We start from the raw sequence: 17335 nt of genomic DNA on the forward strand, positions 1-17335 counted from the left end.
TGTCATTTTCTATTTTGTCTAGGATGAAACCAATGTTTTAATGATAATGTTTGTGTAATATAATACTAAACATTATCATAAGAATATGCAAATATTCAGCAAGGGTTTGCTTTATGCATAATTTATCAAATTATGTAACAAGGTTCACAAGTACAGTAGCTACAGTTTATTCTTTCATAGCCGCAAACGCTCGTGGTGGAACACAACCACCGAGAGGCGTTAAATGTCTTCTTATTGGCTGATACGTTTGTCAATCTCACGTTTATTGCGCAAATGATTGGCCAGTGGAAACCACCAGGTCAGTTTCTTCACCGCTGATTGGTTCGTGCTAACGCCATTCAAATACTACGCCGTTGCGTGTGGCCGTAGCGGTCTGATGAGAGAGACGGTTCCCAGGAAGCAGCGCTGCTTATTTGGGACTTTATAGCGATTATAACGGGTGATTCACTACATTACGAGGTCAGGAGGTATTAATGTAGACCGTTAAATATGTCTGAATAATGTCGGGTTAGCTTGCTGCCAGCGTCAGAGGACTTTTGTTATGATTTGGCGTTGATATCGACGATGTTTACTTCAGAGGTTCCTATAGAGGGTAGCTAATAACTGGAGCTTGTAGCCTTCACTGCCTTAATATCAGGCAGAAACGTCCGTAAAAACAGCGTCTATTTGTTTTCTCCTTGGTCGTGGGCTGGCGGAGAGCCAAGAAGTTACTCTGGAGCAGGACACGGAGGTAGGTGGAAAATATCACGTCTAAAACACTGTTCATATTGTCGTTGCTCTCATATTTGTATTTATTGCAGTCACGAAACCTGCCAGATAGAGCTAGCTTTAGCCAACACTACAGCTGCAAACTCAACCCAGTATTTATCATAAGAAAATACCCTCATATTATTTAAAATGTGTATGTGTGTCAATAGTAGAATGTAGCTGTCATGCCTGCTGTGACAGAGAGCAGTCAGAGGTTTTGACAGGTTGGCAGGAAAAGTGTCAGTTTCCTGTATAACATCACAAACATTACAAACATAAACGTGTGTTAGTGTCACGTTGATTGTAGCTCCACGCTTTACCTGTCAAATGAAAGTGAAATACAGTCTGACATTAGTTACTCATTAACAAGAAAAAAAAACGTTTGGAGGGAAAAATGTTACACGTTCATTTTGTCCTCTTACACCTTACTTGCTTTGGCAATTATATTTAAAATTCTCTAAACATATGTCTCTAATTTTGTCATTTATTTCCAATTCTGAATACTATTCTCAAGTCCCACTGAGAAAAAAACAGTACAGCTATGAATATCAATATATAAAACATAGCCTATAGGAAATATACTGCATAATTTATGATAGGGTTATTACTGAAGAGCAAATACACAGTGTTATATAAGTTCCTGTTACTGGAATGTTATGGGGCTTTTTCCAATATGAAAGTGTTTATTTAGTTTGGAATACACAAAGAGTTTATAGCCTTTAATACAGCTGCAGTGATTACTTGATTAATTGCCAGCTATTAGATTAATTGCCAGCTATTAAGATAGTCGACTAATTGTTTCCAGTTATGTTATGAGAAGGTAAATTTACGAATTATCTGATTCCAGCTTCTCAAATATGTATATATTCTGGTTTCTGTAGTCTTATAATGATAATAAACTAAATGTCTTTGGGTTGTTGGTCGGACAAAACAAGACATCAGAGAGCGTCATCTTGGCCTGTGGTAGTCAAGTCACTTTTATTTATATAGCACACTTAAAAACAGCAGGGGTCATCCAAAGTGCTTTCCAGTTGAGGGAGATGAATTAACATCTGCCCTTATACAGGTATACACAAGTAAAGGATTAATACATAATATAATACATTATACATGATACATAGAAGGCAAGACTAAAATGGAAAAACATCCACACAAAAAAACACAATGATAAAATCAAAGTGAGTAAAGCAAAAGAAACGTAATAAAACCAACAATAGAATTAAAATGCAGTAAGAGTACATTAAAATAATGGAAGTGAATGTGACAAAAACCATGTGGCAACCTCAGACTGAACTAAAAGTAAGAGATAAGATGTGGGTCTTTAAATTTGATTTAGAATTGTGAGTGGTGGACCAGGATTTAATGTGGCACTGGAGACTATTTCAGGGCTTGGGAGCGGCAACAGAAAAACCTGGTCACTTGTGGTTTTGAGGTGTGAGTGGGGGACTGAGAGGAGCTGGTTTGAGGATGACCTCAGTAACCTGGAGGCACAATATAGTATTGGCAGATCAGTAATGAATTGTGGTGCTAATCCATTCAGTGCTTTCAAAACAAATAAGATTTTAAAATCAATTTTATGTTTACGTGGTAACCAGTGAGCCAGAACAGGAGGGATGTGTTGTCTTTTCTTTGTTCGAGTTAAAGGTCTAGCATCTGCATTTTGAACCATTTAGCATCAAGAATGTGTTGATTGGGCCAAGTCTATACACAGGGCATTACAGTAGTCAAGCTGAGAGGTGATACAAGCATGGATAACTGTTTCCAGGTCTTTATCAGATAAGTTTGGGTGTGGTTCTAAACTGATAAAAGCCGGTATTCACAACACAACGGACTGGTTTGCTAAAATACAAAAGAAAGTGCAAGAAGGCCCTAAGATTTTGATCGATGTCGTTTGATGTCATCTGTAGTTAACAAGGGGATAAAGAACAGTTTTCTCATCTGATTGAAAAGGTTGTTTCTCTCAGGTAGGTGGGAGGTGAAACATTAGAACACTGGGCCCTGCAGACAGACTGTGTTTTTGAATTTCATGAGAGTGGGAGTTTGTCTTTTTTTCCATATATTGACATTTTTCACCATTTTCTGACATTTTATGGACCAAACAACAAATTGATTCATCAAGAAAATAATGTACAGATGAATCAGTACAGAAGTTAATCATTAGTTTCAGCCTTAGTCCATCTATGTTGTTTTTCTGATAAGCCTATGATCTTTGTGTGTGTGTGTATGTATGTGTGTATGTGTGTGTGTGTGTCCTAGTCCTCTCCTTGGCGTCATGACTGAGTCCTTTCATTCAGGATGGAAAGACTTTCCTGTCCAGTCACTTACAGTCCTTAATGGTGGAGTGTGTGTCTCTCTCTCTCTCTCTCTCTCTCTCTCTCTCTCTCTCTCTCTCTCTCTCTCTCTCTCTCTCTCTCTCTCTCTCTCTCTCTCTCTCTCTCTCTCTCTGTGTGTGTGTGTGTTTCAACAGAAGAATATTTACACCAAACTGAGAAACCCACCATCTAGGGAAAATGTTACACTATATCTTCTGTTTTGATTTTCTTTTAAATGAATGTAACAAATAGCATATATCCCTAAACACATATAGTGTTATTTGCCTGGTCATACAGTAAAGTATTATCGCTCTGTTATTGTTGGAAATATTTTAGATCTGTGGTTAAAAAGAGCACCAATAACAAAAAATACCTTTCACCTCGTGGTCACCTTCAAGACCAGATGAGGGTTCACAGTTTACCAGAAGCATATTAACAACAAATCACTAAGATAACGTTTAAATTGACATGAACATAATTCATCTTTTATTGGTGCCATTTACAAATTGTTAGTTTTATTACCAGATATGGATGCTGCTCTCTATTTTAGGCTGTATGCTTTAGTCTGTAAATAGTTTGTCTGCTTTAATAATGCCTTCCTTATAAGAGCTTGGAGCGTGGCTTGTTTGTTCAGCCATGGGGTGGATCTGCTTAACTTCAAGCCAAACTGGATCCATTCAGTCTGAGTTTAAAAAGTCCTGGCCGGCTCAGCTGTGATGCAACACTTCCTAACAGTTTGAGTGATGCTTCATTTTTTCCACCTTGGTGGGAAAACAGGGACGAAAGCCACTGAGGCCTGCAGCAGTGTGTACATCAGAGGACGTTTAGACGTTTCACAGGTGTAAATAACAAAATGAATGTCTCAGTTTCAGGGGTTCTGGTGTTGTTCAGGTTTGATCGCTATCACGCTGTTATGTCTTGCGGCCAACATACACGGAGCACAAACGTGGCACAATTTGTCTGTCACAGCAGTTCATTATAATCAACTGAAGCTGTTACACTGATCAAGGAAGCCATGTGCACTTGCGCTTAGGCCTGTCACAGTAATTATTGACTTATGGTATAATATATATATGGACTTATCATACATGGACATGACTGTGATCATTTTTTGACCTCAATATTGCCACACTTCACATAAGCAGCTAAGAGGCTATTCATGTCACATTGGCTAAGCAAGTAGTGTCCTCCATTCCTCACTGTTTATGTCCTGAGTGGAGACTGCAGAAGCGAGCAGCACTGCTTAATAGTGCTTATATGGAATTAAAGGTAAATAACTCTGTCCCAGCCCATAATGGCAGTCTGTGTCTTTACAGAAGTGTAGCACCCACTCTCCAATCCAAGCCCCGCCCCCTTGCATTATTATACTATTATATCATCACCATATCACTGCTATAAAATGATCTTCAAATGACAATTTATCACTATTATTTCTGAGACAATATATAGTCCAACAAAAGTAATTATTGTGATAGGCCTATGTGTAACTGCGCTGGCATCGCACATCTCTATTTTTGCTACTACTATTTATTTTTCGATCTATGTGCAGCTATGCAGCGCTCCCAACAGGTATATACTACATAGAACTGTGTAAAAAAAAAAAATGAGTACAAACTAAAAATTATGTAATAGTTTTTTAATAATTACTCAGTAGCAGTTAATAAAGCTTGTGTTTCCATCCTGCATATCCAACTAACATTATCACTTGGCAAAACTCTCTGCAGTGACTGAGACTGCCTGTGAGCCTGCTGTACTTCAGCTGTTACTGTCACACTTGAATAAAGCAGAGGCGTTGTTAATGTTATTAGGAACACCTGTGCTTCTCCTGCTGCAGCTGCAGCTGCAATGCTCCTCTATTCTGCTGTTAAGTATCAGCTCAGTGCAGCGAGTGTGTTGACAAAAATAATATCTTGATATATGAAACTTTGGTGCTGAGTCTGTGTTTGTATAATCTTTTCATTTAATTATTTTGTAATGAAGAGAATTTGTTTTGGTGGTGGGTCTGTTAGATGCTGGTGGGTTTATATGCTGGTAATTTCATTGAGGGAAGGGTTATGTAAAAAATGATCAGACAGGAAAATCAAAAAAATTATTAATTCATCCATACTAAGAGTCATAATAGTGGTTGCCTCTTCGGAATCGGAGAGGTAGAGATAGTGATCAGACAGTGAGATTTTTAACCATTTTCTAACATTTTAGAGACCAAATGACATATCAAGAAATCAAAAAAATCAAGAAAAGAATCAACAGATAACTGTCAGTTGCGGCCCTGCTTTTAAACATTGTGATAGCAGCAAATATACCATTTCTGTTGGTATCTATTTGTGTATGTGATGTCACATTGTGATATTGTGAAGAAAAGCTGCTTAAGGAAGTGGTGTCTGATATGTTTGAGTGGTCAATCAGAATAAGAGGATCATGGATGATCTTTATTGTCAATGGGATCAGATCAAGGTGTTTCAGTGACTAAGCAACATAAATCAGCTGTTAATAGGGCGTTTAGTGTATGTGACGCACTGCATGGTAATCAATATGCATAATTTTATTGGTGATCATTAGTTCTGTTTCTCTTCTAGTTGAACTTCCTTCATGTTATTCAGGTAAAAATTGCACACAGCTCAGTAACTCTACACCATTGTATGCTGAAATCTCTCCAGCCTCATAAACCTCCTAATCCAAGCAGTTTTCAGCAGTGAGTCAGTGATTTTTCTGAGAAGTCAGGAAGCGTCTTGTTGTTCCGGGATTGTCGGGGCCGGGCCGGGAAAAGGACCGGTGACCAGACAAAACACGGCTCCTATCTCAGTGATGCAGGGGCTGTTTTTATCTCGGTGTGAGCTGATCAAGCCCATTCGTAGTTGTCTAATGGCTTAATGCTGACGTGATCTGATGATGTACACATCCTCTGTCTTCCTCATTGAGCTCTTTTATAGCATAATTCTTTCGTTTTTTTATTCCAACGACACAATACACTTTGTATCCTTTATCTCAGTATGTATCTGTGGTTTTCCTTCCACCCACATAAAACCCAAGATGTCAAATATGTGGCCCCGTCCTTGCCAATTTGGTTGTTTCATAAAAGTGAGCATGCATTGTTCTTGCCTCTATTTTATTCTCACCGGTAAGATCACCTGATCTGTCCCCAGCTGACCAGCTGTTCTGAATTCTTTGACGATTCGATATTATCAGCAACTGTGTGAAAACACGCAGGAATGTACACAAAGAAAGATCTGTGGAGATGTCACTGATAAATTCCTGGAATGAAACCCTGCAGACCATGAACAGTCCATGTGACCCCCTGAAAAGACTTGCTGGAATATTTTTGTGCCACGAGTTTGACTCCAGCACCTTTCAGTGGGTCTGTGGTCAAAGATTTGATGTCAAGTCCAGATCATTGACTGTATTGTCCTGTAGATTAAAAAGGAATGTTTCACATCATTAAATTCCACTTGGTCACTTTGCACATCAAAAAGTAAAGTGATCTAAATGTCTTTATGACACATAAAAACATGCTGCAACATCTCAGTGTATATGCTAGATGAGGTTAAGGTTCTTGTCATTGTCAAGTCACCAATGAGTCCTGTGGGTGTTTTGGGGTGTCCTCCTTACTGCTTTAGATTTCTTCAGGTTGATTTTGTTCAATCTAAATTATCCTTCCTCGCTAATCTTCCAATAAGATAGATAGAACTTTGGCATTTTGTTCTTACCAGCAAACTCCACACAGAAGATGAAGGTTCTAGATGGACAGCCAGAACCTTTGAACCACAGTCCCTCATTATTAGATAGTAGTTTTCACATAGATTTGCGGTTGGTTGTAACAGAAGCAATAAGAGGAGACAACAGATGGAGTATATAGCTTTAATTGGTTCTAATCACAGTCTGATGTAGTTCAAGGTGGTCCAGCAATGACAAACGTAAGCCCACTCCCCTGTAATCACACTCAGCTGTTGAGGGAAGTGGTGGAGCACCTTTTAAATTAAGAGTAGCACAGGTGTGTGGTTTGTGAAAAATTGGAACTACAAGGCAGACCTTTCTAAATTACAGCATTACTTGGCTTAAATTCTGTCCATTGAAATAGACACAGTAGTTATTAGTACAGTATCTGGGACCAAACCTTTTTATCTTGGAGAAGAGTGATGTTAACTCAAGCAACTCAAGTAGCAGCAGTAACTGGACCGATGAGCACAACCTGATGTTTTTGTTTTTCTTCTCTTACAGGATAGTGTGGCCATGACGGGGGGGACTGCAGCTTCCCTCCCCATGAGCAACCACACCCGAGAGAGGGTGACCGTGGCCAAGCTGACACTGGAAAACTTCTACAGCACTCTGCTCACCCAGCACGAGGAGCGCGAGATGAGGTAAACTCGCTGAGGCGGTTACATGACCCGTCCTTTCGATTATGAGACCACTGCAGGTTTACCTCATGTGTAAGTGTAGGTGTTGTTTAAAGCTTCAGGTGTCAACGCTGCAGGGTAACAATGCTGTAGTGTTTCATCACAGGTGTGAGCATCAACAAAGGCCATCTCATAATCTACCTCTTGTGTTCTCACGTTACATCTCTAGTCCAGGTCACATGGTTAAGCTCCTGCACAAACTGTGAGGGGGTTACTGTTCACAATCTGAAAGGTTATAGGTTGTTAAGTCCTTCTTTGTCTATTTCCACTCAGGAATTACTCATAAATGTGTAAAATAAGTGGGAGTATAATGCTTTTTTGTCCTATTTTCGCAGCCCTTAATGTGATTTTTATGTTTTTAAAAGCTATAATTGTGTTTTTTTAATTATTTCTAGGCAGAAGAAGCTGGAGAAGGCCATGGAAGATGAGGGTTTACCAGACGAGGAGGTAAAGGAAATTTACAGACCTCTAAAAGTTCAACTATTTCTCCCTCTTTCACTTCTTCAGCTGACTCAGTGTCCCTCTCCGTGTTATACAGAAAGTAATGCGTCGCTCGCAGCACGCTCGTAAGGAGACAGAGTTTCTGCGGCTGAAGAGGACGCGGCTGGGATTGGACGACTTCGAGTCCCTCAAAGTCATTGGACGAGGTGCTTTCGGAGAGGTATGTGAACAGAAAAGAGCACGTGTGTGGTTTCAGTGGTGCGTGTTCACTTTAATAACAGTGTGACCACAGGGTTAGTTTCACATCCTGTCTTCAAGCAAATTAATAATTCAGGTGAAGAGCAAAGACATGATTTTGTCTCTTTCAGGTTCGTTTGGTGCAGAAAAAAGACACGGGGCACATTTACGCCATGAAGATTTTAAGGAAAGCAGACATGCTGGAGAAGGAACAGGTGAAGTATTTGTCAGCACCACAGTTCTTCAGGTTTTGAAGCTGCTGTATGCTATAAGTGTCCACTCTCTTTGCAGGTTGCTCATATCCGAGCAGAGAGGGATATTTTAGTAGAGGCAGACGGTGCCTGGGTGGTGAAGATGTTCTACAGCTTCCAGGACAAGAGGAACCTCTACCTCATCATGGAGTTCCTGCCTGGAGGTGAGAAACGAGAAACACAGTTAAATACAATTATCTGACCTGCAAATTAGGGGGAAAATGATTTTATGAGGTTGCTGTTGAAGAGCAGAACCATAACAGAAACGAGGAAAACCCCAAATCTTAATTGTTATTTTAAAGGTGTTTTGCATTCCCCAAAGACAACATGTGAACTGTATATTTTCACTTCCTGAATTTTGAGCTCCTGTCTGTGGTCTTTGTCCTTTTTAAGTTAACATGTTACTGTAACCAATCAGTTTACAGAAACAAGAGCAACAGAAAATAGCTTCCAGATATTAAATGACAAGAAAAAAAGATGTATCAAAATGTAGACAGGATGAATGTATAAATCAGTTAGCTGTAAGCAAGTGTTGGTAAGAAACTTATATTTGGTCCCTGGTTGCCAGGCGACATGATGACCCTGCTGATGAAAAAGGACACTCTGTCGGAAGAGGCCACCCAGTTCTACATCGCAGAGACCGTGCTGGCCATCGACTCCATCCACCAGCTGGGCTTCATCCACAGAGACATCAAACCAGACAACCTGCTGCTGGACTCCAGGGTGAGGACACACACGCTCGCGCACACACACACGCACACACGCACACACACACACACACACATTTGTACTGTTAAATTGAAATCTGACATTATTCCTGTTTCATATATTTTTATAAGCACAAAAGCACTACAGACTGACAGACTGGAAGACATGTCCTGACTGTTGATAAAGCTACAGCATGGTGTGTGACAGCTGACTCATCAAATGTTTCTTTGCTCACAGGGACACGTGAAGCTGTCAGATTTTGGTCTGTGTACAGGACTAAAGAAGGCTCACCGCACAGAATTTTACAGAAACCTGACGCACAACCCGCCCAGCGACTTCTGTTAGTGAAAAACTAATATTCATGAGAAAAGTTCAGCATCAATGTTGCATGATCCAGATGCACTTTTACTGTAAACATTCACATAATCACTTGTTGTTCGTCTCCTTTTCTTCTCTGCATTTGACAGCCTTTCAAAACATGAACTCCAAGAGGAAAGCAGAGACCTGGAAAAAGAACCGGAGGCAGCTGGTACGACTTAGGCATTTTACTGACTGTTCCTGAGCAGTTTATTGTGACTGAGCAGGTGGAGAAAGCTTCAGTGTCTTTCTCAAGGACAAACATGGTGTCTGTTGCAGGCTGTCAGCCTAAGAATTAATAGATTTATATACATGAATTAGCTTCTTTGAGTGTTGTCAAAAGTGCTCTACAAATAAAATGTATTATGATTATTATTTTATTATTTATGGTAGGTGCTGGATGAAATAAAATTTAGTCCAACATCAGTGAAATTGGCTGATTTTAAAGGAGCCAGTATACTTAATCAGAATGGCTTGTCTGATGATAGAACTAAACTAGTGCTTTTCTAGCTTAACCTGAGTCTCCAATTGTACTACACAATACTCGTACTGCAAAAATCCTAAATCCCAGCAGCTTTTTATTAACTACATTAAAAGTGCATCTTGAATTATTAGATTTTATTATTTTATTTTTGGAATCAATGAAGCAAGAGTAAGAAGGAAAGAGAAGTGCACAATACTGGAATTTGGCATGGACATTTGAAATAAAGTTTTCAGAATATGTATCGGCCATTAAATGTAAATAAATCGATTGTATTTATTAAAAAACCCCATCAATGTCCAAGTTATATAATTCAGCAATGATGAAAGCACTGATTTGTGGACTGAAAACAAGTCATGTGTCACAGCATGTTCGCCATCATAAAATACCTCTTTGATCCTGCTTTTCTTCACATGGAAATGATGCATTTACAGTCAAGGCAAGGCAAGGCAGCTTTATTTATATAGCACATTTCATACCCAGGGGCAACTCAATGTGCTTTACATAAAAACAAACAGTTAAGTAAGGCTTGTACAGTGTTCAATTTATACACAGCTCTAAGCAGCTGATGGTCACTATTATGTGCAGCATACAGAAGAGAACATGTTATAATATTTAATTTTTCTTACATACATTAATCTCCATGTTCCATATATTTGATATAAAGATTACATTACTTAAATACCCATCTATGCATGTCCTGTTAATCTGATGGTCAGAGGTTTATATCAGAAGTCTTATCATTGCCCAGAATATATTTTCCATCACAGCATATTAATCTGTGTGCTAATTTTAAATTGAATTCCTTTACTTATTCCCTAAACTTCCCTGTGTGTGACTTTCAGGCTTATTCCACCGTGGGAACACCAGACTACATCGCCCCTGAAGTCTTCATGCAGACGGGATACAACAAGCTGTGTGACTGGTGGTCTCTGGGTGTCATCATGTATGAGATGCTCATCGGTAAGAATGCATTTGTCTGTATGTGAGAGGAAGTGAGAAATCACAGTAATTGGCATCATTGTTTGATTAACACACTGACAAATATTTAAAAATGAACAACATAGCAACATCAGTTATGTAAAATCTTAGTTTATGCAGCTTTTAAAACAAATCTGTGTTGTCTCTGTTCAGGTTATCCACCCTTTTGCTCGGAGACACCACAGGAGACGTACAGGAAAGTGATGAACTGGAAGGAAACCCTCGTCTTTCCACCTGAAGTCCCCATTTCAGAGAGGGCCAAAGACTTGATATTACGGTCTGTAAAGATCCGGTTCCAGATGAACTCTCACTCACATGAATAGGACTTGCCAAACATAATAAGTTCTATAAAAAACGTTTTATTGGACAGTTATAATACCAGTCTGCTGTGTGTTTCAGGTATTGCACTGATGCTGAGAACAGGGTTGGAGCAGTGACTGTGGAGGAGATCAAAAGTCATCAGTTCTTTGAGTCGGTGGACTGGGAACACATAAGGTACATGAAGCTTAGGGTACATGACTCAGCTTATGCATAATGCAGTTTCTGTAGCTTAACAGAAAGGCACCAATGTTGGGAACTTAATGCTTATTATTTCAGTGCTCATCCATGATTCCCTCTCTTTTGCTTCCGTAGGGAGCGGCCTGCAGCCATCTCCATCGAAATCAAGAGTATCGACGACACCTCGAACTTTGACGACTTCCCCGAATCAGACATCCTTCAGCCAGGTTCGTCTTAAATATTCTGCCATCAGCACTGCAGGAAAATCCCTCAGTAGGAGCACTAGCCTTGGGTCAAGTTAGATCAATGAATATATTTACTGATTCAAAATAGATTATCAACAAGAAAGGAGGTCCTTTATGTAAGTTTCATCAACAACAACTCTGCTGTTGTACTCCTTGCCGATGACTCTCCTGTCATTTATATTACATGGACGCCCTCAAGTGGCAATTAAAGTAATAATACCCCCTTTTGTTTTTGTGTTTGTGTACAGCCAATTCGACGGAGCCAGACTTTAAATCAAAGGACTGGGTGTTCCTCAACTACACGTACAAACGCTTCGAGGGCCTGACTCAACGAGGCACCATCCCCACATACATGAAGGCAGGGAAGGCCTGACACGCTCCAGCGGTGGGGGGGCCATACAGAGTTGTGGAGAGAAAAAACAGACGTTTACGGACACAGGGTCGGGCCGCAGAGCCCCGCTGGTGCTGAAGAGCTGCGTCGTCAGCCTTTCAGTCTAAATTTAACCCTCATCACAAGTTATTTAGGTCTGCTCAGCTGCCGCAAGAACGCCAAGAGCTTGGATATTAAGGAGCATTACCACATTACCTCGGTTGTTTATATCGTATATACTGTACATGTGCTGTCTTTAGCCATAGCTCTCAGGCCAGCTCACAAACTAGGACACTAAATCAGCATATCTGCATGTACAGCGGCATATCGCTTCCAGAGAGGATTTTCACTTCCTATCAGTGGGGAATGAGGCTTGAATACGAATCACTGCTCTGACATACTCACATCGATAGCTTCAACACTGGTGGCTAAATTAGCTCTAATACTGAAGACACGCTCTATACACTGTTAGTCAAACTCTGGATTGTTGTTATTATTATTAGTAAGTATGAAGAGGAAGCCTTCACAAGTTCTCACCTGCACTCCTTTCATGGATTTAAAGGAAAGTTCCAGCATGACTTCCAATGTTTTTGCTCACTTTACGCTTTTCCCAGCAATTTAAAGCTATGTGTGAAAAATGTATCTTTAGTTACAATTGATTTCTAGCCTACAGCTGGCAGATTGGTCTTGTTTGGGTTTATCTGTTGGTTTAACAGCTGGTATAACGTGCAGCTATTCATTATCTAGAAACGACAACTTATGGAGATACTGGTGGTCCGAGTTCTTGTTAGCAAAGTGCTAATGGATCCAGTGAAAGCTCAGTTAGCTTCAAGATTATATGAGACAGTGTTAGGAATGTTTAGAAGGTGTATGTAAATGTGCTTGTTGACACATGCTAGATGCATGGCTCTTGGGATGGAAGTCAGTTGGTTTATCACTTTTGTCCAGACTGAAATACCATGCTATCAAATTTGGTAGCAATATCAATGCTATCCAAAGTATCCTAAGTTTTCCCTGACTTTTCATCCTTCCTCATCATTACATCAAAATTCTAGTTTGACCAAATTAATGACATTCCCTTCAGCCTCTGCTGTACTTTGCTAATGTCCTAATTAGCCAACGTCAGCATGCTAACTCTGGAAATTAAGAGGGTAAACATTATACCTGCCACACATCAACTTCTGAGCATGTTAGCTGATGTTAACATTAAGCTCAATTTAATGCTGTGCTGTGCTCAAATACCTCTTCATAGAGCTGCTAGCGTAGCTATAGAGTCTTAGTCTTTAGTTCTGTAAGAAGTGTATTTATATAAAACGTTTATTGGAAGTTCTTTCTAAATGTAAAGTTTTTTCATGGTAGTAGTGTAATGAAGTTTTTGCCCCTTGATTGAATTCAGTGTCCAGTTTCTGTGCTGTTTCTGTGCTGTTTTGGACCAACGTAGCCAGAAACCCCCCCCCCCCCCCACAAAAAAAAAAACAGCAACAATTGTTAATAAAAAATCTAAAACAAATGAGCAAAAATTGAGAACATGCTGGAATCCTCCTTTAACCCTCATGTTACACAGTGCGACTCTGTGGCAGCTCAGTGGGGTAAACACCTTCTGAGTAGTTGCTGCTCACAGAGGAACAACGTGTTGCCAGGAAACATGTGAATGCAAATTTACCCTGCGCTCAACATCCGGTATCTTGGAGTGCTGCCCATTCACATTGCCAAACAAACTGCCCGAGTGTGTCACTTCCCTTTTTAAAGCCCCGTTGTTTTGTTCAGATCAATGCGCCAGTAATTGATATTTTCCCCCAATTTTAATTCCAACCAGTCCAAGGGCCAATCACTTCCTCCTTAGATGGACAAAACATGCAAAGTGCCTTTTTTTAAATAGCTGATAAATATTTAATCTGATATTTGATCAATGTTATTAGTAATTAATCAGAAGGCTGTTAATTATAATTCAGGTGGATACAATGGAGCTGTTAAAGGGAGAAAAGTAGCACCAGGGAAAAGCTGAAAGAACAAAGGATATAAAGTAGTTGTGACCTTGCTAGTTGAGCTTTACAGGTCAATTTGTGAGCAAGCAAGAGTCAAGCAAATACAAAGCCCTGATGAGAACACTGATAAAAGACAAAAGGCGGGTTTATTATAGCGTGGGTAATAAAAGAAGGGGCTCATAAAAACATATAGCGTCAAAGCAAACACAATGAACAAAGTGACTTTGTCAAGTAAAAATTCAATATAATGACTAATGAGAATAGATTATCATGGTGGAAATCTTAGACGGATGTTTTTTGTCCTTGAGATTTGTACATTTCTTTGTTAATTTTAAATCAAGTGTCCATTCTTCACGTTCTAAAAAGAAAAGAAAGAAACAAAAATCAGACACAGGGCCTGTCCTTGTCAGTAAAACAAACCGTTTAAAGATCCTGTCTGCTCAGAGTTGTGACTAGACACAGCCTGAAAATAGTTACCAAAGAACTCTGATCGTCACATGTCGTGATCTGAAACGCAAATTCAGATGTAGCCGTCGCTCATTGCACTTAACCTGAAACTACCTGTCATATAATATTTAAAAAAAAAAACACCTTTCCAAGAGAGCTAAATGTGGGTGTGGTATCATTTGCCATTTCTGTTTCTACACCTGTCAGAAAATGAGTGCGCATAGACAAATATTTCTCAATTTGCACGTCTGTCCAGTGTCAAAATGCAAGAAATGCTCTACATGTATATACAGAAGCAGGAAGAAACAGACTGAGAATGACTAAGTTCAGCTGTGGCCATCACAGAAATCCCATATTTAACTGTTAGTGGTGCTATTTTTTTGAGGATTTGAAAAGAATTAAATGTATCTAGCAGGTCGATAGATTAGTTGCATTGTAGTACACCTGTACCGGTGTTTTATCTGTTAAAGCTTCATTCATCCAGGTAGTCCTGCTGAAAATCTGTTGGCCGCGAACGCCCCATCGAAACTGACAAGAAAGTTGTTCGCAAGCAACACAATGTACAAATAAGGGTCGACTGATGTGTATATTTCTGTATTATTTATTATTTTACATGTTTTTCTCGAAGGAATTCATAAATCTGTGCTAAAATTCTGTGTATTGACATTGGAATTGAAATTGAATGTCATTTGGTTTTCCATAATTCAAAGGGGTACTCCATTGATTGCATCTCTATAAAGCTGGGGGTCTAACATGGTTAAAATACAGAGGCCCAGATTACTTTTAGTGCTAAGTGTGATTAAAGTCCTAAAATAGTGAATACTATACTTCCCATGCAACAAGAACGGCTTTCTGTCTTTAAAGCCCTGGTTTGTTATATAGGCTTCATGTGAATCTGAAGTCTCCATGGTTCAGATGGTGAAGCTGACATAACCCTGATGACATCATATATCATCATATGTGTCATTTTATTCAGACTTTAAAAATCTCCTCCAGAGCCACAAAAAACAATGTGGGGATTTTGGTGGATGGCTACCGCTGCAGATCCTGGTTGTGTCCAATCACTGGAACATGCTGACATATTGTCACAGCCTGGAGAGCCAAACTACTCTATTCACAGCCAAACAGTTGTTCATGCAACCCAGAGGGGAAAAATAGTGTGTGTGTGTGTGTGTGTGTGTGTGTGTGTGTGTGTGTGTGTGTGTGTGTGTGTGTGTGTGTGTGTGTGTGTGTGTGTGTGTATGTGTATGTGTATGTGTATGTGTATGTGTATGTGTGTGTGTGTGTGTGTGTGTGTGTGTGTGTGTGTATGTGTATGTGTATGTGTATGTGTATGTGTGTGTGTGTGTGTGTGTGTGTGTGTAAATGCAAGAGACAAAAATATCTACATTTTGACAAAGTAGACACTCAGTGCTTTTTGTTGTGATGTGATGTGCCACATTTGTTCAATGTCAAACTCATGTTGTGTGTTGTAATAGAAAAGTTAGTCTTATTTTTTATTTCTTTTTCAGTAGATTTGCAGGAGATGAAAGTAAAAACATGTTGTTTTTTAATTAAATGAAGGTTAGATACTCTATTTTGGATCTATACAATTCTACATGTACACGAGATAACTTGAAATCCATTACTGTGTCACTTTATCTAAAGGGAGCTAAATTATCTTCATTGTGACTTCATTTCTTCACGAGGTCGAGAAAGAAAGAGTTCAGGATCTAAGAAGAGAATCTTAATGAAACACGCCGCCTTGATCATATGCTAAGCAAGACAATTCATCCCCGGAAGGACCAAACCAGCTTACTGACTCGCCTCGTGTGATGTTAGCCAGATCAATATCACATAATCCGCCATGAAAAGACGCTTTGAGAAGACAATTGCATAACTTATAGAGCAAAAATGTATGAATCCTTATGAAGAGGCGGTTAATTCTCTGCTTCAGAAACCTCAGAGCCCTGTGACTTGGATATTAATGTTATTTCACCCTCTCCTCCTCTCGTTAAAGCAAGAATTCAGTCTCAACACAAACCTGTAAAATGTTTAAACCCCCCTCCACGGGCCAGGACTATGTTGTGAGGTATTTAGTGTGATGATGTGTACATATTGTCGTAGACAGCTGAAGGAACCTGTCCGAAAGGAAATGCTCATTAATATATTCATTCACATTGAGGAATTTTTATGTTGGTAAAATGCTTAAAATAATAAAAATTAAACACTTTAAAAGTCCCCGAGGTTTCTTTTCTATTGTTTTGGGGGTGGGGGGATGGGGTGGGTATGTCAATATTGAGTGGTTTTCTAAATTAAGACCACATTTCTCATAAACATGGATTGTAGAGGCCTGAAGGAAGTTATGTGGAAAGTTCCGACAAATTTGAACAATGTGTTTTTAATTCTTCTCTTTATTATTTACAGAATCACTTAAAACCAAAGATAGTGATGTCATTTGATTGTGGTTCTGCTTGATCTGTAAAGAACAAGAAAACATGTCTAAACGTTAGCATTCAGAAACAGTTTTATTGATTTTGAACAGTTAAAACGGTTGAACAGCATGGACTGTGCTATTATTTCTGGAAGATTGGGAACTTTTTATTATATATCAGTAAAAATTGATCATCCAGATGTTTTATTTTCTGCAGCAATGTGCCACATTGCCCCTTTAGACTCTAAAATATATCTGTGTTCATTATTACCAGTGAGCATTGTAACAAACACATCGACTGGAGCCTTTATCATTTTACATCCCCATCACTAAACTTGGTATTTTCCTAACAATGAACTTAATTGCAGTGTTTCCTTGAGGCATCAAATAGAAGAATGTGTCTTTAAACCATTAGGTAAGTAGTAAAATAGTCAGATTTATACCCTTGTCTGGCCGTGTAACGATGCAACA

At 39.3% G+C, this 17335-nt stretch overlaps 1 protein-coding gene across 1 annotated transcript; it reads left to right on the forward strand.

The window, feature by feature from the left end:
• The first annotated feature begins 391 nt into the window (after positions 1-391).
• On the forward strand, positions 392-16662 carry LOC134004576 (serine/threonine-protein kinase 38-like). Its single transcript, XM_062443902.1, has 14 exons — positions 392-730; positions 7275-7414; positions 7846-7897; positions 7989-8111; positions 8260-8343; positions 8420-8543; positions 8948-9102; positions 9325-9427; positions 9555-9616; positions 10771-10888; positions 11060-11183; positions 11306-11401; positions 11540-11631; positions 11898-16662. Exons 2-14 carry the CDS (start codon positions 7287-7289, stop codon positions 12020-12022), a joined length of 1386 nt encoding a protein of 461 aa, XP_062299886.1. The 5' UTR covers positions 392-730; positions 7275-7286; the 3' UTR covers positions 12023-16662.
• The last annotated feature ends 673 nt before the right edge of the window (positions 16663-17335 follow it).

This window comes from Scomber scombrus, chromosome 22 (assembly GCF_963691925.1).
Source record: "Scomber scombrus chromosome 22, fScoSco1.1, whole genome shotgun sequence".
Lineage (NCBI taxonomy): Eukaryota > Metazoa > Chordata > Actinopteri > Scombriformes > Scombridae > Scomber > Scomber scombrus.

Coding starts and splice junctions, on each gene's coding strand:
- LOC134004576 (XM_062443902.1), top strand. CDS start 7,287: ATGACGGGGGGGACTGCAGCTTCCCTCCCCATGAGCAACCACACCCGA. Junction 8,112..8,259: donor GACGAGGTGCTTTCGGAGAG/GTATGTGAACAG, acceptor TGTCTCTTTCAG/GTTCGTTTGGTGCAGAAAAA. Junction 11,184..11,305: donor GCCAAAGACTTGATATTACG/GTCTGTAAAGAT, acceptor TGTGTGTTTCAG/GTATTGCACTGATGCTGAGA.